We start from the raw sequence: 21,377 nt of genomic DNA, 5'->3' as shown, positions 1-21,377 counted from the left end.
TCATTTAGATGCGACTCATCTCACTCAAAAAGGAACAATATATTCTCTCACAAAAGCAAAAAATGGTAAAATTAAGCGACTGAAATTAAACAGTTGCGTCCACAACAACAGGAATGTTACTTTGTAGGTTTGCGGAAGTAAACAATTAGAACCCAACCCTTTTTAACATAAATTTCCCATACCCGATTATCTAACCCTAAACGTTGATTTTTATTTTTTTTCCTTGGATCGGATTGGTCGAGTTTATCCAACCCATAAACACTACTATTGTTTGGACTTTTGTTATGTAATAATCAATATAAATATATTATAATTACAGCTTGAAAGCATTCAACCATTCTTTTACTTGCACCTTATGTACATTAAATTACATAAAAATGACAGAAGCTGAGTTACTGTGATAGGTTATCCTTTTATACCAGTTCTGTGAAGTGTGATATTGTGAATCCAATCCAATTTGATCAGATTATGTATTGTTTGCAGAAACTATAACTCAAAACACACATTAGACACTTAAAAAAGCAATTTTTCATGTTGCTTTTATTTCCACTGCTATTATTTTCTCATATCTCCTCTAACTTGACTTGTTTTTCACTGGTGTTTCGTGATTCACACGTTTTCTTCCCTACATTGCTTTTGCTTTTGTTTTTTTATTATTGTATGGCTACCATTTAATTTCTATGTTGCAAACGATTATCAATGTTTTTACTACTCTAATAGCCATCGCTAAATAAAATAAGACAATTTCTTTGATTACTTGTTTTGTGCTGCGTCAAAATTTGATTTTGAGTTGGTTTTTCTTTCTTAACAAAATTTGATTGAGTTGTTTTTGGGTCCTTCAGCTTGTTTCTGTGAGATGAATTAATTGACATATGGAAACATTAAACATTATGAATAGATGACAAATAAAAAATTGTGTACCTAAGTTCGGTCTTTTCAAGTCAACGTAAGTGACAGTATTTGGAAAGCGTCATGGATGGGTAGAAAGTGGTCATGTTATATTAAATTAACTCATCTGATTGGCTCCACTTCCCATAGTGCGTCTTTGCAGGAATTGACTCCCAAGTCAAGTCATGCAAATAGCAATGTTAAAAAAATATGATCAATCATTGTTAGTGTGTTTAATGGTGTGGGTTGTTAGGATCTTGAAGCTGGACAGCAATCAAATTTTGATTATTTTTGCTTTTGTTTCCGTGTTTATCATTTCATACTACAAAGCTTAATTTGACGAACAAAACTGCATGTATCTCCGTGTTTTGAATTTGGCTATAAATATGACCAATTATGATTGCTAAACATTCCCATTCCACTGGCCCTTTCCTTAATTTCTTTTCTACTGTTGTGAGGTTTGAATGCAATCATCGATGAGGTTGAGGCTGTTGCTTGTACTTTTACTTGTGTGTTTGCATTTGCTACTCTCTCATTTCACACCCTCCCATTCCTTGTGTAATCCCCATGACAGCTTTGCCTTGCTTCAATTCAAGAACTCATTCACCTTCAATACTACTCTTTATGATGATCCTTTTTTATATCATTCCTCTCAGTGCCTCCTTCCTCATCATAGGATCAAAACATGGGAAAATGAGACAGATTGCTGCTTATGGCTTGGGGTCACGTGCCATCCCATTTCTGGTCACGTGATCGGACTTGATCTCAGCTGCAGTGGGCTTTTGGGTGAAATCCATCCAAACAGTACCCTTTTCCGTCTTTCTAATCTCCAATCACTGAATCTTGCTCTCAATGATTTCTCTCAATCTCCATTGTCATCTCACTTTGGAGGGTTTTCAAGTTTGACACAACTCAACTTGTCGTCTTCTAACATTGGAGGAGAAATTCCATCCCAAATCTCACATCTTTCCAAATTAGTCTCACTTGATCTCTCTTGGAATTCTTTTCAGTTAAAATGGAAAGAAAGGAATTGGAAGAGGCTGCTCCAAAACGCAACAGTTTTAAGAGAGCTTATTTTGGATGAAACAGATATGTCTTCAACTTCACTCAAACCACTCAATCTCTCTTCCTCTTTGGTCACCCTTAGTCTTTTTGATACTCGAATAAGGGGAAACTTGACAAATGATAACATACTCTGTTTACCAAATCTTAAACACCTACATTTGTCATCTAATGATCTTGAAGGGCAGCTTCCGAAAGTGAGTTGTAGCATTGAACCATCTCTGAGTATCTTAGATCTTTCATATGGTCAGTTGCAAGGGTCAATTCCTCTCTCTTTCTCTAACCTCACACATCTTACATCCTTGGATCTCTCATACAACAACCTTAGTGGTTCAATCCCATCCTCACTTTTTACCCTTCCACTACTAACTTTTTTGCATCTCAGAGCTAATAATCTCAGTGGTCAAATCCCAAATGTCTTCCATCACTCAAACACATTTCAAGAAATAAATTTGGGTGAGAACCATATAGGAGGTGAGCTTCCATCATCACTTTCATACCTTCAACATCTCATTCGATTAGATCTTTCAAAGAATGAATTTAGCGGTCAAATCCCAGATGAGTTTGGTGGGCTAATCAATTTGGAAGCGGTCAGTCTCAGTGAGAACAAAATAGGAGGAAAAATCCCATCTTCATTGTTTGACTTAACTCATCTTTCTCTTCTGAATTGTTCTTATAATCAATTAGAGGGCCCTTTGCCCACCAAAATAACTGGCCTCTCTAACCTATTTCAATTATACTTAAATAACAATTTACTAAGAGAGACAATTCCGGCTTGGTGTTTGTCTTTGCCATCTTTGGGGATTTTAAATCTATCCACTAATCACTTCACACACTTCACATGGCCTACAAGTGCAATCCCATCGTATTCCCTGGTGTATCTAGATTTGTCCAACAACAAGCTGCAGGGAAATATTCCACAATCACTTTTCAGCTTTCCAAATCTTTTTGTCTTAGATCTATCATCAAACAACTTGAGCGGACATTTTCCACTCTTTTCCATGCTTCCAAATCTGGGGTCTCTTTCCCTATCACATAACAGTAAATTATCACTAAGCTTCACATCCGATGCCAATTACAGCTTCTACCCGCTTACAATTTTGGAGCTATCTTCCCTCACTTTGACTGAATTTCCCGAATCCTTACGACAATTCCAGAGTTTGCGACATCTGGATCTGTCCGTTAACAAAATTAATGGAAAAATACCCAATTGGTTACATGAAATGAATTCATTACAATTTTTGAACCTATCCCAGAACCTATTGACATCATTGATGGGCAATTTCCCTGACAATCTTGGTAGCCTTGATGTTAGTTTCAACTTACTCACTGGTGGCATCTCTTCCTCAATTTGCAATGCAAGTTCCCTTGAGGTTCTCAACTTGTCTTACAACAAGTTAACAGGAATTATTCCACAATGCCTTGGGAGCTTATCATACCTTGAAGCTTTGCATCTTCAAATGAATGAACTCTACGGATTTTTGCCAAATTTCTTTCCAAACAACAGCATGCTTACTGATCTAAATCTCAGTGGAAACCAGTTACAAGGTTCATTGCCTACATCTTTCTCCAAATGCACACAGTTGCAGGTTTTAAATCTCGGCAACAATCAAATTGAAGATACATTTCCTTATTGGCTTCACACACTGTCAAATTTGAAAGTACTGATTTTAAGAGCCAATAAGTTCCACGGTGATATCACTAGTTTGAAGACCAAGCACATCTTGCCAAATTTAACTATTTTTGATATCTCGGGCAATAATTTCAGTGGCTCATTACCAATAGCCTACATACAAAATTCTAAAGCAATGAAGAATTCTATTGGAATGGAAAGCTATATGCAATTTGAGAACAGGATATCTCGTAGGTACGACCAGTATTTATGGTATCACTTTCAATTATATGATTCCATGGTTGCAACAGTTAAAGGGATCAATATGATGTTCGCAAGAATTCCTACCATCTTTGCAGTTATTGATCTGTCAGCAAACAATTTTGACGGAGAGATTCCAAATGAAATTGGAGAGCTTCATGCAGTCATAGCGCTCAACCTTTCCCATAACAAACTCGTAGGTCCTATTCCTCAATCCATTGGAAATTTGAAAGGTCTTGAATCATTGGATTTTTCCTCAAATATGCTCACTGGTAGGATTCCTTCAGAGTTAAGCAATCTAAACTTTCTTGAATTCTTGAATCTTTCCCACAACCATCTTGTGGGAGAAATACCTCAAGGAAAGCAATTCAATACATTTTCAAATGATTCCTATGAGGGAAACTTGGGGTTATGCGGGGTCCCTTTGTCAATAAAATGTGACACAAACTCTGAACATCCTTCTTCACCTTCATCAACCTTGTGGAATGAACAAAAATTTGGTTTTGGTTGGAAACCAGTGGCAATAGGATATGGATGTGGAATGGTATTTGGGGTGGCCTTGGGATGTTGTGTAGTGTTAACAGGGAAGCCTCAATGGCTTGTGAGGATGCTTGGAAGTCAACCTGATAAAAGGGTGAAAAGAAGGACAAGGATTATGTCTCATGCAAGAATGAATGTGCAGATCTCATAATTGATACATGTGTCTTATTGTAGTTCTTTTCAATTTAATTTAGGTTGTCTTTCTTGGAAGAGAAAAATATATTACTGTTCATCTTGTTGGAGTTTTGAGTTGCAAGAGTTGTACTTTATTTGGGGTGTGATTGCAATATGTAGTATTCAATAAAATTGTAACTCCACTCTGTCTATTTGAAGTTATTTTTATATTTTTTTTTTACCTTATATACATTCTATATTTAATAAGTTTTATTTGCAATAATTTTACTCCTCACTGATAAAAATGTATTTGACCGTGAAAAAATAAATTCCATGAATTTTAATTTTTTAAAAATTATAAATAAAAATAATTCAAGACTATATTATTTTATAATTATTTTTATAATATCAATTAAAAATATATACGAAAATTATCATTCAACTGAAAGTATTGTGTTTGTTAATAAAGTGTGTTAATATATAAAATTTAAAAATCAAATTCTAATTATCATTAAATAAGATTTTAATAATTCTATAATTTAGTTTATCTAATAAAGAAAGATATTAATAAAATGTATCAAGTGTTAAAAGTTAAATAAGTTGTTGATGCATGACATGAATATTTCTAAAATTAAAGAAAATTTAAAATAAATAAAAAACACTCATTTTAAAAATACATGTCTTAATAATTTATAATAAAAACATTCATTTTAAAAGCATTTTTAAATTTATAATATATGACCCTCATTCCCATTAATATTATCAACTAAAATTATCACTAATAATTTAGTATTACCTGTGTCGTCACTCTCAACACAGCAATAGTAAATTAAGAAACAGAGAATAAATTTGTGATTTAATTTGGGTACATGAAAATTAGTTTTACTTGTTAAAATTTTTAATTTTGACAACTAAACTGTAGAATTAATATGCTAACATTTAAGTTGTTACAGCATGAAAAAATTCAATGATATTTTGACAATACTTTAAATCAGTTCAGAGTATTTTTAACATTAATATCATAAACTAATAAGAAAAATACAATTAATCTTAAGAAATTTCATTTTATTTTTTCTAAGTTCCAATAAATTATTAAATTTTAAGACATAATGAACGTATTAATAAACTCTTTTACATATTTTAACACAAGTAATTTAAGTTCACTTTTATAAGAAAAAAAAAATGGACTGAAATTGTCGATAGAAGGTTGAGAAAAAAAAGTTGAACTGAAAAAATTGTAATTACATCCCACTTGTTAAGCCGAACCTGGCATCTGACAAGAAAGCTTAGTAGCAAGGTCTGCGAATGCACGCGCCACCTCTTCCCGTTTCCACAGTTCCCTTTCAAACCCTAATTTTGCTCCAATTCTCCGTTTTCAATTGCAATTGATTATGCCAAGGCACCCAAAAAATATTAAATTTTTTACGTATATACGGTTTTTTTTTCTCCTTCCTATGTTGCCTAACACAACCAATTCTTTTAAGACCGTGATACCCATTTGATTATTTAGCAAAATAGAATAACTTTATTTGCTTACTTGGGCCTTTTTATAGTTACTTTGCATCCAGTTTTGATTTTGAGTTGGTGGGTGTTTTTGTTCTGTTATGAGTGATGGCACTCGAATCTTGGGTTCTCAGTCACCAAGTGTTCATGTCCAGTTCCAGATTGCTTTACCCTGTGCATGGGAATCGGCGAAAGAGCATGCCGATCAAAGTTTTGGGTAGAAACAATAAATACCCATTTCCCTTTGTGTCCAATTGTGATGGCCTATCCACTTTTACAAGCTTTAAGGTTTCAAGTTATGGAGCAAATCCCAAGTTACTAGATAGAGCTCGCTTGAGGTGTTTAGGTAGTAGCAGTGATTGTTTGAGCGAAATAAATGCTGTTTCCAGAGCCAATATGAACTTTATACTGGAGTTGTTGAAGAGGGGAATCATCTTGGCTGCAACTGTTTGTGGGGTGTTGGTGTTTGGATGTCCAAGAGTTTTTGCAACTGAAGGTGTAGTGAATGCAGGATATGGTGTTATTGGACAGAGCATTCTCTTGCTTAGGAATACATGGCCTAAAGTTTTGCAAGTTCTTCGTCTATTTAAGGAGCAAGGTTTGGTGCTGGCTCTGCTTTTGGGTCTTTCAGCTTTTTTCTCTATGGCAGAGACTTCAATTACCACACTTTGGCCTTGGAAGGTACCTGATTTATTTTGTCCTTGTTTTTCTGAATGATGCTTTTTATCTATATGTTCTATGAAAGTATAGACCTACTATAGGATGTAGTCAAGTTGATCAAAGGATTGTTGCCAGGGTTGAATTGGGTTTTGGTGGTGAACTTTGTGGAGAGAGGCTTATTATTCCTTATCATATGGTAACATTATTGACAATGAAATTTATTTTGGTATCCAATTGCTGAACCTGAAAGTTTCTCGACTTCGAAGAAATGAAGTTTGTATTTTGGATTAGATTATACTGACTAGAAATTCATCTGCTATATAACTGTGTGTAACAAGAAGATTTCATTGGTTCATTTATTCAATCCTTGTATCTCAAGTTATTAAGATATAAATTCATCAAGATTTGATGTAACAGCACATGTCAGAATATATTGCTTTATTTTATCGTGTTTTGTGCCAATGTCTAAAATCTAACAAAACATCACCATTTGATTGGAATATTGGTTTCACACTTTCAGTGCAGAATACATGAATGACTAAAAGCTAGGGATTTCATAACTCACCTATATGTTAGTAAGGAATTAACCGTTTCTGATCTAAGCATCAATTACAATATTTCCTTTTTCTTTCAAAAATGTTTTTGGTTCCTTTGATATGCTTGCATTTTCTGTGTACTACATTTGTAATTTCCCATATGATTAATCTAGCTGATTACAGTTTGAAGTCTAACAACTGCTGATAATAATGTGCAAGGTCCGTGAGTTGGCTGAAAAGGAGTCTGAAAATGGCGTCTTCAGACTACTTCGAAGTGATGTTACTCGATTCCTTACAACTATACTTATTGGCACAACGTACTCACCTTTTATTGGTCTTATAATATATCTTTTTTTCAACTACATTATAGAATGTTTCATGTGTTCACATTTTGTTGTACGCAGGGTGGTCAATATTGGGGCAACTGCTCTGGTCACTGAAGCAGCAACTGCAATATTTGGTGAAGCTGGTGTTAGTGCAGCAACAGGAGTGATGACTGTATGTTTCAATTTTCTTGATTGAATGTCAAAAAATATGAGTTCTAGGACATCAAAACATGCTTCAGAGGCTTTATGCATTAGTTTGATTATCCAAAATTCTGATTCACTAGGCAACTTGATTATTATTCATTTGGAACATTGAATCTTTCAGTATATCAACATGCTGCCCATTAAACTTGCAAACTCCTGCTGTGGTGGGAACAAGTATTTGACATGTAAAGCTTTCTAGCTTTATCACCAATTTGCGTAAAATAGAAAAGAAGGGGTCACATGATATGTTATGTGAATTTATAAATTTAAAAAAGGTCAGCAGCTTAGACAATAATATCAAATGTAGGATATACATATCCTCTTAATTCTCATGCATGCTTGGATAACCTTTTATTTGATGTTTCTGAGAGAGAAAATGGGATGCAACATTTTATATAGTTTCATAACTTTGTGTTTCCTCTCACTTCTTCAAGTATAATATATGTCGTGCAAGTTTGTACATATATATTCATATACTGCCTTTTCTTTTCATATTATCTGATTTCTCTATTCTCTCTGTAATCAAACAAGGTTGCCATTTTGCTTCTCACTGAAATCACTCCAAAAAGTATAGCGGTTCATAACGCCACAGAGGTGGCTCGGTTTGTGGTAAGTTTTAAATTTCTTGCCTTTTCTTTTGTAATATTTGGGAACAGAAATGATATTGATTAAGCATTTGTGTTTATTTTTCACATGTCATTCATATTTACATGATATTTCTGCTTCAACTTCTTTTTGTATCAAACATTGATGTTGATTCTAATGCCTCTAGGTCAGGCCAGTGGCATGGCTTTCCCTGGTGTTGTATCCTGTTGGAAGAATTGTTACTTATCTTTCAATGGGGATGCTGAAATTGCTTGGCTTGAAAGGAAGAAGGTCCGCTGAAAAGATAGCCTGAGATTAATCTTCTGTTGTCATATAGTATCTATTGTTTTTGCTTCTTTATGGATGTTTTGTGAAATGTAATTCTAATCTGATGCTAAATTATAGTTCCTTCATCTCAAGGATAATGCAATTATTTTTATCCATCCTCCGCATTAATTGTTCATTTTCCCAAGGTTAAGTATTTAATTGACGAAGAGACCAAATGGAGAAATGAAATTATTTTATTGATTACTACAAGGGGCTTATTTGTGGAAGATGGTTTGGTAACAGTTGCTGTTTTTGGATTAGTAATTTGGTTGAATCATATGGCACAAAACAATAATTTATTTATTTTTTATATTTTTGAACCCTGGTTTGAAAGAGCAGCCATAGTTTGCCTACTTATTATACAAATCATATGGAAAGTGGCATTGGTTTGTTAAAGTCGCGTCTGTGGGACATGCTTGTTGATTATTTTGAAATTCAACACTAAAGTCATTGTTTACTTTACCAGTGAGCCATATGTAACTGAGGACGAGCTAAAATTAATGCTAAGGGGAGCAGAATTAAGTGGGGCAATAGAGGAGGAAGAACAGGTACTGAATGTTGGGTTTAATATTCTAATAATATCATTATATATTTGTCTTCAAAAGTTTCAGCTTTTTCTCTCATTTATAGGGAATAAAACTTCATAAACATGTTTGTATACAAGATTTGCTTCTCTCAAAGTGCTTTATCATTTGAAGAAATGGTCACTGAAATTCCATCTAAAAAGCATAAATAAATTTCCAATTTTCCATATGACAATGTGCCCTTCCTTTTTTTTTCCTTCTAATAATGACATGCTTGTTGTTATGATTCACAACACTTACAAAAGCCTTATCTTCACGGATTGTTATATATTACAGGATATGATTGAAAATGTGTTGGAGATAAAAGACACACATGTCAGAGAGGTTATGACACCTCTTGTTGATGTTGTTGCAATTGATGCAAGTTCAAGCCTTGTAGATTTTCATCACTTGTGGGTCACACATCAATACTCAAGGTATTGGAAGATTTGCTGGCTTCAAATTTACAGTGATTTTATTTTCCCAATGTGCTGACTGGATCACAACATGTTTCCTAGGGTACCTGTTTTTGAGCAACGTGTTGATAATATAATGGGTATAGCATATGCAATGGATCTGCTGGATTATGTTCAGAAGGTTGGAAGATTTTATGCCTCATCTATTTATTTTAGTTACAAGTGCTTTACCTATTAATTGTTTCCCCCAATCTCATAGTTTGCAGAATTCTGATCTGTTTGATTTTGAAGGGCGAGTCACTAGAAAGTACTACAGTTGGAGATATGGCTCACAAGCCTGCATATTTTGTACCTGGTAAATCTTTTCCACCCTGAGTTCACTGATGTTGGTATTATTTCTTACCATGGCTGGGGTTGTATTGTTAGGTTGGTCATGCTCATCAATAACATAGGATTATTCTTTTTTGCACAAATAAAATGAAGAGATGGAAAGTAGATAAATGACAATTATCTGCTGTTGATAACAAATGCAAAGATGATTATGAATAAAATTGTTTACATATATAAACTATTATTCATTTTACCCAATGACTATAACTAAGCCAGATAGACTTGGTGAGGACAATAAAAAAGTCGGTTCTGTTAGACTTTTTTTACATTTAGCATTTTGTTAATCTAAATTGCAGGTGCATTAAAGCAAGTATCTTATTTACTGATTACATTGTCATCTCTGCTGTGTTGATTGTGTTACTCCATATTCAGTGCATTTTCAGAATCGGTTTTGGAGGCTCTAAATTGTCTTTCTGACCCTGTCAGTGTCTGTCCTAAATATGCTATGGCATCAGTGTTTCATCAATACATCGTTTGTTCTTTGATAATTTTTGCAATATCTTTTTATGCCCTGTTATAAGCTTAAACATGCAAACCAATTTGGCTTTTGTCAGGTGCTAGTTTTTATAAAAATATTCATTGATGTATGGATAAAGACTTGAGCAGAAGTTGACTTACTATGTCTTAACTGCTAAATTTATTGATTATGATTTTTCTCCTCATTTTGAAATTGAATTATTAAACTGGTTGAATTGTTTGGGATAGGAATGCATCTATATCTGTTTTACTTGGTGCAGAATATTGGATGGATAAATTCTTATTACTGATTTTGCAGATTCAATGTCTGTTTGGAATCTTCTTAGAGAGTTCAGAATCAGGAAGGTTCACATGGCTGTTGTTCTTAATGAGTATGGTGGAACTGTGGGGGTATGTGCGCAGCATACCCGAATACTACCCACTCATATCTGTTTCTTTGACATAAATATGAATGTATAAATTTCTTATTTGCTGATGATATATATACCATACTAATTACAACCATTGACCCAAAGAGAATGTGTTATCACATAGGTTTTGTTTTTTTCAAAATCTTTTGCTATTATATATCAACCTCTTTTTTATGTTAATTTGAAATAAAAACTAATGTAATCAACATTGAGATAATACCAGTCATCATGAACTATTGCAGGAATATTCATAAAAAATTCCTGTAGAAATATTAGTTTTTATTATTGTAGAATCATGTCTAAGTATTTTAAAAGCTGTATTGTAATATGTTGTGCTCTAATATAATCTAAAATATATTTCTCTCACTTTATGGATTCAAAAACATTGTAATAAAACCAAAAGTCTTTTATAAGGGAATTCTGATTTACTGAATGCCCTTATTCACGCACTATTCTTGTCATTCTCTTGACTGTGTCTTAACTAGTTCTGCTTACAATTAATTATGAATTTCTAGTGGCAATGTTCCTATGATCCTTTGAGTTCATTTTTTCATAATGATTTTATGTTTCATCCTTCCACATGCCTGTTGGGTTTAAAAATGGCTGTTTCAAGAGTGGGTGTAGTAAATCTTCTTTATTAATAGCTAAAATGAGATAGAGGTTTACTTCTTTATACAGTTTAATAGATTTAACTAAACTCTCGCAAGTCTTCTGAAACCATTCTGTGTCATCTGCCTAAAAGTTCTGACAATTTTCACAATTTATTGAATCTAGATATGTCTTATTGATATTGCCAATCTAACAGATTGTAACTCTTGAAGATGTTGTTGAGGAGATTGTTGGTGAAATCTTTGATGAAAATGACTCGAAGGTATGTTCTTCTGCTTAGTTCTTACTTTGCGTTTCAATTAACTGAAAATGAAGCATATATTGACTCTGTACTCTCTTTCACCCCCCATAAAAAGAAATTTAAAATCTTTTTTCTCTGTATTCTTTGTTCAACAACAGTTTTGTGTAGAATATTTGTTTGTCCTGACTGCTCGAACTTTGTATACCTTTCTTAGTTATTTATATTATTAACAATTTAGAAGCCGACAACTATACCACTAACGGCTAATAGTTCTTTGCTGAAAATCCAGTTTTTAGGCTCTATTTGCATGGCTTCAGATTGATATAATTCAAAGTGGCTGAAAAGGTCTAAGTTTTTGGAGGCCCTGCAACATGAGCCGAAGTTTATAATGTTAAGCAACAGAATCTCCTGAAGGAAAGAAAGAGGACTATTGAGAAGGATCAGTGTTTGAGGAAGGATAGGCTTGATGTTATTTCATAGTTAGTGGCAGTCTTGTTTGATAAATTTAAATTAAATTAAAATCAATACCCATAACATCATTTAAAGAGGAAATGTTGAACACAAATTACAGAAAGAAATACAGATAGTTCAAAGGCATTTAAGAGGGCTTGGTATCTCCCTCTACCTATCTTATTCTTTCTTACCCGATCCTGCCTTATTCTTTCCCTGTTATCCTACCCCTCCCTACTGAATCTGCTCCCCTAACTTCCTGCCCATGGGCAAGTTGTTCCTATGTGAACCCACCTCATGCTTATCACATTTCTTTGGTCCCCCACTCCCCATTTTCCGTATGAATCATAGTCGAGCATAGTACAGTTTTATAAACATCTTAACCTTTCTGGTAAACAAAGGGTTAGCAAAAGAATATACTTTTGGGAGTCATAAGTGAGAACTCTAGGCTTAACTGTGTTAAATAATTTTGTTTAGTATGTAATTCATTTTATGGTGGCTACGTTATCTGGAATGATACTAATCTTCGTTCAGGTTCTGCTCAGCCGAAAAAAAGAAAAATGATCCATTTTGTTCTATTCTGTCATTCCTACAAGTTTAAAATACATCAATACATGGCTTACTCATATTGTTTAATTGTTCAAGTCATTGTCTAACAGCAGTAGGGCATTAATGCACTTTAAATTTAGCTGTTAGTGGCTAATTATGCTTTTTACATTGTTGGTTACAATTATTTGTTGCTATATTGATTGACTAGCTGATTTGTCATTAAGGAACCTCATTATATTCTTTCCTGGTGATTCTACAGGAGGAGATACAGAAAAAAACTGGCTACATAGTAATGCGAGCTGAGGGTGTATTTGACGTGGATGCGAATACATCCATTGATCAGCTATCTGAAGATTTGAACATCAAGATGCCAGAGGTTTAACACTTTATATTGGCTATTGACATATTTGTCTTCTGATGGCTGTGCTTTAGATATTATTGTAGTTAATAATCTTCTATTTGTTACCTAGATTTAGTGTGACTTTCATCGCTGCAGTAGTAGTAGTACCCAGACAGGTTTTCTTTTATAGGGAAAAAAAATCCAAGATTACAACTTGTGTCTAGTTCTGCACTTCAGAATCATTGTAGCGTTATAGGCCTATCTTTGCATCTCAAATAGGCATCTGCTCCACTGGATTTCAATCAGCTTATCTTAATACTTTGGTGTAATGAATCCTTGGGTTTAGAGTTGAGACAGTGACCTCATTGAAATTAACTATGCTTACTATTCCATGTTGCCAAGTCTGGCTAAGAATTTCAGGCCTCTTGATACATAGGTTACTTCTACTATTTCAGGGTCACCAATATGAGACAGTATCCGGCTTTGTCTGTGAAGCATTTGGATACATTCCAAGGACAGGTGAGTGCATCAAAGTAGTTCTCGAAAGGGAAGATGAAGATGAAAATAACGAATCCAATGCTGATCAGCAGGATCAGAAGGAGAAGAACCAGATTTTCAAACTCGAGGTAATCCGTTTGTTGCTTTCTCAAAATGGTCACTTAAGGTAGTCTTAATGATTTTCACTATGCCATCCAAAGTTGGAGAGAATAGATGATGAGCATAACTACATAACTAATATCAGAAAGTGGAATGATAGCATAACACAACTACAATATACTTTCATATACCTTCTTTACAATATGGTTACTGTTACTCAAGCAACACTGAATCTAGAACCTCTCCTTGGCCTTCCCGCTCCATTTCCCTTTTGTCTTTAGAGTGGAAAACATGCAGCTTTGTTATTTTTGGTGCAGATACTAGCAGGAAATGCCAGAAAGGTGAGTGCTGTTCGATTTGAAAGGATGAACAACACTGAAGAAATGTTGGAGACTAAAGAGGTAACACGCTTGGTCCCCAAAATAATGAAAAGAAAATGGAGCAGTGATGAGAACTCGGCGGATGATGCAGAATATGATGGAGATACATTTGCAAAGAGACCACAGGATGACATTTCCGGTGAATATTTAGTTGATCAAGAAAATTCTAACAGAGATTAAGTCCTTTCTTTATTCATCTTTTTCTCCTTTCTTTACACTTGGCATGCTTTTGTGCCATTTTTGCAACGTATAAAATGGGAAATTTGAGATACATGTACAAATGAGAAGCAATGAGTTGAAACATTTAGAACTTTGCAAAGGCAAATTCGAAGAATCTATTCTATGCCAACAAAAGTCTTTGAAGGCTTTGGTGTAATAAAGATGTCAAATTTGTTTGATCAATCCTCTAACCACACCCTCCCCAGAAGTGAGGTGTTAGCAATAATCCATGTTTTGGCAGTGTAAGCTAAGAAACATGTTATTTTACTTTTTTTTATTCAATACTTTCATTATAAATCAATTTGTATACTATAAATTCAACTCTTCATTCTTAAATATGAGGAGATTCTATTTTGTACTTATTTTCATATTTTTAAAAGAATTATTAAATTATTAATTATTTTCATATTTTTCTTCTCCTTAAGATTTCCTTTTATAGTAACATTTATTTCCATGTTAAGATTTTAATATTCTCAAATCTCAAGTTTAATTGTCTTAAAAATTTTCCTTCTCATCTCAAATAATCACCAAAACTCATTAATTGTCCTCATTTTTGAAAAATTGATCTGTTCTCCCTAAACTTTTTCAACCTGTAATGCACAGGATAGATGCTAATTATTAGAAAGATTGTGTATCATCAGAGGATAGAGAATAATCCTTTCAATAATTCTTTCTTAAAAAGGAAAACTTGGGGGGGGGGGGGTGTGGAAATGAAACTCTCTTTATTAAATGAAAAAATAGATTATATAAGATTGCTAAATCCAATGCAAAAGTTACTTGTTTTACTTAATTCAAATGTGCTCTTTTAGGGGGGGAAATTGATTATAGTTATGGGAAACAACAACCGAACATGATTTTTTTTTCAAAAAATTATTTTGACCCTTTCAAAAGCAAGATTGGAAACTGAATATTCCTTACTAATTGAATTTGTAGACGTACCATGAGTTGAGTTTCTATATTTACCACGACATTTAAATTACTGTGTCCATGCATCGTGAATTCTAGTTATTTTTCTTTACCTTTAAATATACGCATATTTAAATTTAAAAGAAACATAATTTAATTTCCTAGCCAATGATGTGTGAGGTATAAAATTTAATTAATGCAGCATACACATCATCAAGCTTAAAGATGAAGTAATGACTTGTATTGAAGGAGGGTAGCCATCAAGGTCGCTTTTTGTTACTAAAGATTATGTGTTCGATACAAAGTTGGGATGTGAAGGTTCCTCGTGCGGATGTTCTTTTCTTTTGGGCTTAGGCACTGAATTTTACCAAAAATTAAACATTATTAATAGCATCTCCACGTCAAAATAATTAATATTATTATGGGATAATAATAATAATAATAAATTTTACTTAAGTTAAAAAGGAAAAGTGCAATGGATATAATAGATCAGGTAAATATATATGATTTCTAAATGTTTTATATTAACATAACTTATTATACGAATTAAAGAAACATGCTCATTACATATGACGACAATATATAGACTTTCTACAAATCTGGTGTACAAACAAATGGATACAGTTTTGTTTAATAGAATAGGACAACATTAACAAATTCATAAAATCACTTCCTAAAACCTACGTATATGAATACTACAAATAAGTTACCAGGCTATAAGGTGATGAAGATACGAAATTCAGATTCTAAGTTTACAATAATACGAATTAGAAGATGGATTCAAAAGAAAAAACATGGGTACGTAGCTAGCTGAGGCTGAGGTTGGTAAATTGACTTGGCATATGTTAATATGTTAACTCTATTCATCTTTGGCCACACTAACTAGCTTAGCATACTTGTTAACCTTCTCCCTCAAACGTGATGTCACCCCAGCTGCATCAATTCCTTCTCCTTTAATCACCACTTGATCTTTGCCTTCTCTTTGAAAAGTAAAGGATGTAACACCTGCATGCATATATACAAATAATTATGTCCAAAATAAAGAATATCATCAGCATTGAAATAAAAATGTTTTTGTGAAACATGTAATTAACTAAGCATGCATGATCATCAGTACCATCTGCCGTCGTGCATATGGCCATGATCTTCTTCTTGCATTTCGCACAGTGAAGTGGCACCTCAATTACGATCTTTTGCTGCATCATTTATTAATTTATAAGTTGAAGTTTTCTTGACAAAGGAAAGAAAAAGAAACTCAAATTCAATGAAGCAAATTGCTTACCCTCATATTTTTTCCCCTCAAATTGGTGAAACCAGCTTGAGTTGAGACTCTTCTCAATTGGAAGAGTTAAAGATCCATCATCACACACACATATATATAAGAATATAGGCTTAAATATTTTAGTTAATTTCAACTAAATAATATAACTTGGTATGTAAACATTCGCTTAAATATTGCACATTTTTGGAGCGATCCACTTTTTATGGATTCAACGCGGTTGCCATTTTGGAGTATATGTCAAACGAAAAATAAGTCAGCCTTAAAAGTCAAATTTTGTTAATCATGTTGTCTATGAAAGTAATTTGAATGGAGATGTATCTGAATCTCTTATCATAATATTATATATATAGATGCTATTCAATTTTAAGTTCTTTTAAAAAAAGTAAGTTATACTTTTTCTCTTTTTTTGAAATATGAAAATATAATTACGTTTTAATTTATTGTAATATAAAGAAATCTCCTGTTCTATAAGAAAATTTTCAAAGGAGCTTTATGATAAATTTTCTATTTTTATTATTCTCATTATTATTAATAATTAATATTAAATTCATACTATAAACTTTGAGAGTTAAAAAGACATGCTTATATTAAAATGAATTAAAAAAAAGTATATATTAATATCTTATTAGACTGAAATTAAAGGTAATTTTTTTTATTTGATTACTTCTAGTTTAAATGGAACATGTTATTTCGGAAAACTATATAATTTTCAAATTAAAATCATGTGGCCATAATAATGAAACTACAAAATCTAATTAGTTATCGTTCATTTTTACACCTCAAATCATTCTTTTTTTACATATTAAAATAAATATGAGAAAATAAAGTAAATGAAAGAGAGAAAAAAATGATTAATTGTTTCTTATTTGTTTAAAAAATAAACAAGTTAAATACTTTTTATATTATTTAAATACGACGTTTGATTCATAAGTAAATAGATCAATGTGTCATTTCAATAAAGCAAAATCTTCTTCTCGTATTTTTTTTTTTTTAATTTTTCAAGTTTTGTCATGTGTTTATTTGCATTCTTTTATAATTTTTTTCTTAAGTAGTAAGAAATATATTTTTTATTAATTTTTTTTATTTTTCTTCAATCAAGAATTTGCCATAATGTATTTTCCTCGTCAGCAGAAAGTTATACATTGTCAAAATGTCTAAAATAAATTCTCCTTTATTTTATTAAACTAAACGAATGAAGAGAAAAAATATTTGTTTACTTTCTCTCTATTTTTCAATTGAATCAACTAAGATATAAAATTAATTCATTTTTCATTTATTTTTTCTAATTTTTAATAAAAGCTTTCATAAAAACATTAAAACAATAAATCTGAAAAAAATTCAGACAATATAATAATGAATTTTTCACATTTTTTAAAGCGGCGCGAAACAGGTGTAAATATTTTTTAAAAAATAAAAAATATAATAAATAATGTGATAAAATTTATCAAAATAAAAAATAAAAATATCATTGTTGCTCTAATAAAGGCACGGTCCATAACATTGATCGTAAACAGCACATGACATGTTATTGCGTTGTTTTTCATATGATGACGCCATTGCCAAACTCATCATTTGATCAGTTGATGATGTCATTACAGAGAGTTTGACCTGTATACCATGTTATGACCCTCTCACAACCATGCATGCACATGCACCCATCCTTCATATATATAATTCAAAAGTCAATATATATATATTAGAATTATAGATATCTAGATACTAAGTTAAATATCCGACTATATAAATGGTTTTTTTAAAATAAAATTATATGTATATAAAAAATAAAAAATTTTAAGCCAATCTAATAAAGAAATCAATTATAAAAAATATATTAAAAAAATTTATGACAGAACACATTATATCAATTGATATTTGATAACGAATCTAATAAATTTCATACCAAAGTGCTTAGAGGGGGATGATATCTTCACTTGAAATTCATTTTACATTATGATTTTTGAAACGTATCTTTGATGACAAATTAACTCTTTAAATATAAAGAGAATGAATGACAGGTGTTGATTTTTGAAACAAATATTTCAGGTTTTTTTTTACATTACTTCGACATTTAAATTATTGTATTCATGCATCGTGAATTCTAGGTTTTTTTTTTTTTTACCTTTAAATATACTTGTGTTTAAATTTAAAAGAAACATAATTTAATTTCCTTGCCAATGATGTGTGAGGTATAAAATTTAATTAATGTTCAACACAAAGTTGGGATGTGAAAGTTTCTCGTGTAGATGTTTTTTTCGTTTAGGCACTGAATTTTACCAAAAAATAAACATTATTAATAGTATGTGCACGTCAAAATAATTAATATTGATTATGGAATAATAATAATATTACGATAATACTTAAGTTAAAAAAGAAAAGTGCAATGGATATAATAGATCAGGTAAATATATATGATTTCTAAAAATTCAAATTAACATAACTTATTATACAAATTAAAGAAACATGTTTATTACATATGACGACAATATATAGACTTTCTCAAATCTGGGGTACTACAAACAAATGGATACAGTTTTCTTTAATTATATAGAACAACAATAACATATTAATAAAATCACTTCCTAGAACATACGTATATGAATACTACAAATAATTTACGAGGCTATAAGGTGATGAAGACACGAAATTCAGATTCTAAGTTTACAATAATACAAATTAGAAGATGAATTCAGAAGAAAAAACATGGCTAGTAACTGAGGCTGAGGTTGGTAATTGACTTAGCATATGTTAACTCTATTCATCTTTGGCCACACTAACTAGCTTAGCATACTTGTTAACCTTCTTCCTCAAACGTGATGTCACCCCATATGCATCAATTCCTTCTCCTTTAATCACCACTTGATCTTTGCCTTCTCTTTGAAAAGCAAAGGATGTAACACCTGTATGCATATATACAAATAATTAATAAATAAGTATTATATTTTTACACTTATTCTCTTTAATTTTTATATTTTTTTATTTTTTTTATTACATCAGTATTTATCACAAAATAAAAATGTTTTTGTGAAACATGTAATTAACTAAGCATGCATGAACATCGATCAGTACCATCTGCTGTCATGCATATGGCCATGATCTCCCTCCTGCACTCCTCACAGTGAAGTGGCACCTCAATTACGATCTTTTGCTGCATCATGTATTTATAAGTATAACATTTCATGATTAACCAAATACACAATACACTTATATCCACAATTTGCTGAAACATATTTAAGAAAATCGTTCTGGAACTGTAAATGAGTCAAGTTTAAGTTTTCTTGACAAAGAAAAGAAAAAGAAACTCAAAACTATGAAGCAATTTGCTTACCCTCATATTCTCCCCCTCAAATTCGTGAAACCAGCTTGAGTCGAGACTCTTCTTAATCAAAAAGTTAATGACCCATCATCACATATATATATACACACACGCTTAAAAATTGTAGTTAGGTTCAACTAATGATTGTACATTTGATTTTAAAAACTCTATATTTTGGAGCGATCCACTTTTTATGGATTCAACGCGGTTGCCATTTCGTATTGTATGTCAAACGAAAAATAAGTCAGCCTCAAAGTAAAAAATTTGCTAATCATGCTGTGTATGAAAGTAATTTAGAAGATATATATATATATATATATATATATATATATATATATATAATAAGTTATACTTTCTCTCTTTTCTTGAAATATTAAAATATAATTACATTTTAATTTATTGTAATATAAATAAATCCCTTATTCTATATGAAAAATTAAGGAGCTTTAAGAGATTAATTTTCTATTTTTATTACTCTCATTATTATTAATAATTAATATTAAATTCATACTACCAACTTTGAGAGTTAAGAAGACATGATTATATTAAAATAAAGTATATATTAATCTCTTATAAGAATGAAATTAAACGTAATTTTTCAAAAAAATATATGTAGATGGCAATGAAGTTTAATTTTTTTATTTATTTGATTACATCTAATTTAAATGGAACATGTTATTTCGCCAGACTAATTTTCAAATTAAATCATGTCGCCAAAATAATGAAACTACAAAATCTAATTATTCATCGTTCATTTTTACTCCTCAAATCATTCTTTTATTACATATTAAAATAAAAATGAAAAAATAAAGTAATTGAAAGAGAGAGAAAATAATTAATTGTTTCTTCTTATTTGTTTAAAAATTAAAATATTAAATAATTTTTATATCATAAGATGTTTGATTCATAAGTAAATAGATCAATGTGTCATTTCAGTAAAAAAAATTTCTTCTTGTTATTTATTTTTCATTTTGCATGAGTCTCTGTTTATTTTCTTCTTTTGTCTTTTGAAGTTTAGTAATAGATATACTTTTTATTAATTTTTTATTTGTCTTCAATAAAATAAGACTTTGCCATAATGTATTTTTTTAAAAGAAATAAAGTAACATAAAAAAGGAAAAGCAAAAAAAAAAAGTGGAAATTTCCTACGAAACTTTCTCTCTCATCAGGAGAGAGTTATACATTGTCAAAATGGCTAAAATAGATTATCCTTTATTTTACACCAAATATTAAATTAAAGGTAAAATAGTAATTGCATTTGAATTTTGTTTTTTCTTTTTACCTTCTTTTTCAATTAAACTAAACAAATATTTGTTTAGTTTCTCTGTATTTTTCAATTGAATCAAATAAGCTATAAAATTTATTCATTATCATTTATTTTTCTAACTTTTAAGAAAAGCTTTCGTAAAAACATTAAAACAATAAATCTGAAAAAAAATTCAGACAACATAATAATAAGGGCACGGCCCATAACATTGATCATAAACAGAACATGCGATGTTATTGCGTTTTTTATATGATGACCAAACTCATCATTTTATCAATGGATGATGCCATCTTGATGTTGTGATCCTCTCACAACCATGCATGCCCATCCACCTATCCTTCATAATCATA

At 31.4% G+C, this 21,377-nt stretch overlaps 4 protein-coding genes across 6 annotated transcripts; 2 read left to right on the top strand and 2 right to left on the bottom strand.

Moving 5' to 3' along the window:
- Window positions 1-233: 233 nt before the first annotated feature.
- Window positions 234-4,687, top strand: LOC113848093 (receptor-like protein 33). Its single transcript, XM_027477478.1, has one exon. The coding sequence runs from the start codon at window positions 1,353-1,355 to the stop codon at window positions 4,512-4,514; it is 3,162 nt and encodes a 1,053-aa protein (XP_027333279.1). The 5' UTR covers window positions 234-1,352; the 3' UTR covers window positions 4,515-4,687.
- Window positions 4,688-5,676: 989 nt separating this feature from the next.
- On the top strand, window positions 5,677-14,663 carry LOC113846555 (DUF21 domain-containing protein At1g55930, chloroplastic-like). 3 transcript variants are annotated; one of them, XM_027474970.1, is made up of 15 exons: window positions 6,441-6,661; window positions 7,161-7,215; window positions 7,396-7,493; window positions 7,581-7,674; window positions 8,238-8,315; window positions 8,479-8,582; window positions 9,085-9,166; window positions 9,479-9,618; window positions 9,700-9,778; window positions 9,889-9,952; window positions 10,763-10,854; window positions 11,680-11,745; window positions 12,983-13,099; window positions 13,519-13,689; window positions 13,978-14,663. In XM_027474970.1, exons 2-15 carry the CDS (start codon window positions 7,210-7,212, stop codon window positions 14,218-14,220), a joined length of 1,434 nt encoding a protein of 477 aa, XP_027330771.1. In that variant the 5' UTR covers window positions 6,441-6,661; window positions 7,161-7,209; the 3' UTR covers window positions 14,221-14,663. The 3 variants fall into 3 exon arrangements, with proteins under 3 accessions (XP_027330769.1, XP_027330771.1, XP_027330770.1); XM_027474968.1 differs by lacking the exon at window positions 7,161-7,215 and having other exon boundaries at window positions 5,677-6,661; window positions 13,978-14,436; XM_027474969.1 differs by having other exon boundaries at window positions 6,462-6,661; window positions 6,776-7,493; window positions 13,978-14,434.
- A 1,361-nt stretch (window positions 14,664-16,024) lies between these two features.
- On the bottom strand, window positions 16,025-16,370 carry LOC113848506 (heavy metal-associated isoprenylated plant protein 47-like). Its single transcript, XM_027478064.1, has 2 exons — window positions 16,283-16,370; window positions 16,025-16,170 (listed from the first exon to the last, which is right to left on the bottom strand). Exons 1-2 carry the CDS (start codon window positions 16,368-16,370, stop codon window positions 16,025-16,027), a joined length of 234 nt encoding a protein of 77 aa, XP_027333865.1.
- Window positions 16,371-19,198: 2,828 nt separating this feature from the next.
- On the bottom strand, window positions 19,199-19,601 carry LOC113848507 (heavy metal-associated isoprenylated plant protein 47-like). Its single transcript, XM_027478065.1, has 2 exons — window positions 19,514-19,601; window positions 19,199-19,344 (listed from the first exon to the last, which is right to left on the bottom strand). The coding sequence occupies exons 1-2, from the start codon at window positions 19,599-19,601 to the stop codon at window positions 19,199-19,201; spliced, it is 234 nt and encodes a 77-aa protein (XP_027333866.1).
- Between the last annotated feature and the right edge of the window lie 1,776 nt (window positions 19,602-21,377).

The sequence above is a fragment of the Abrus precatorius genome, unplaced genomic scaffold (genome assembly GCF_003935025.1).
Source record: "Abrus precatorius isolate BTA unplaced genomic scaffold, Abrus_2018 Scaffold8, whole genome shotgun sequence".
Taxonomy (NCBI): Eukaryota; Viridiplantae; Streptophyta; class Magnoliopsida; order Fabales; family Fabaceae; genus Abrus; species Abrus precatorius.
Note: the sequence above shows the minus strand (reverse complement) of the source record. Positions and strands in the feature narration are given on the sequence as shown.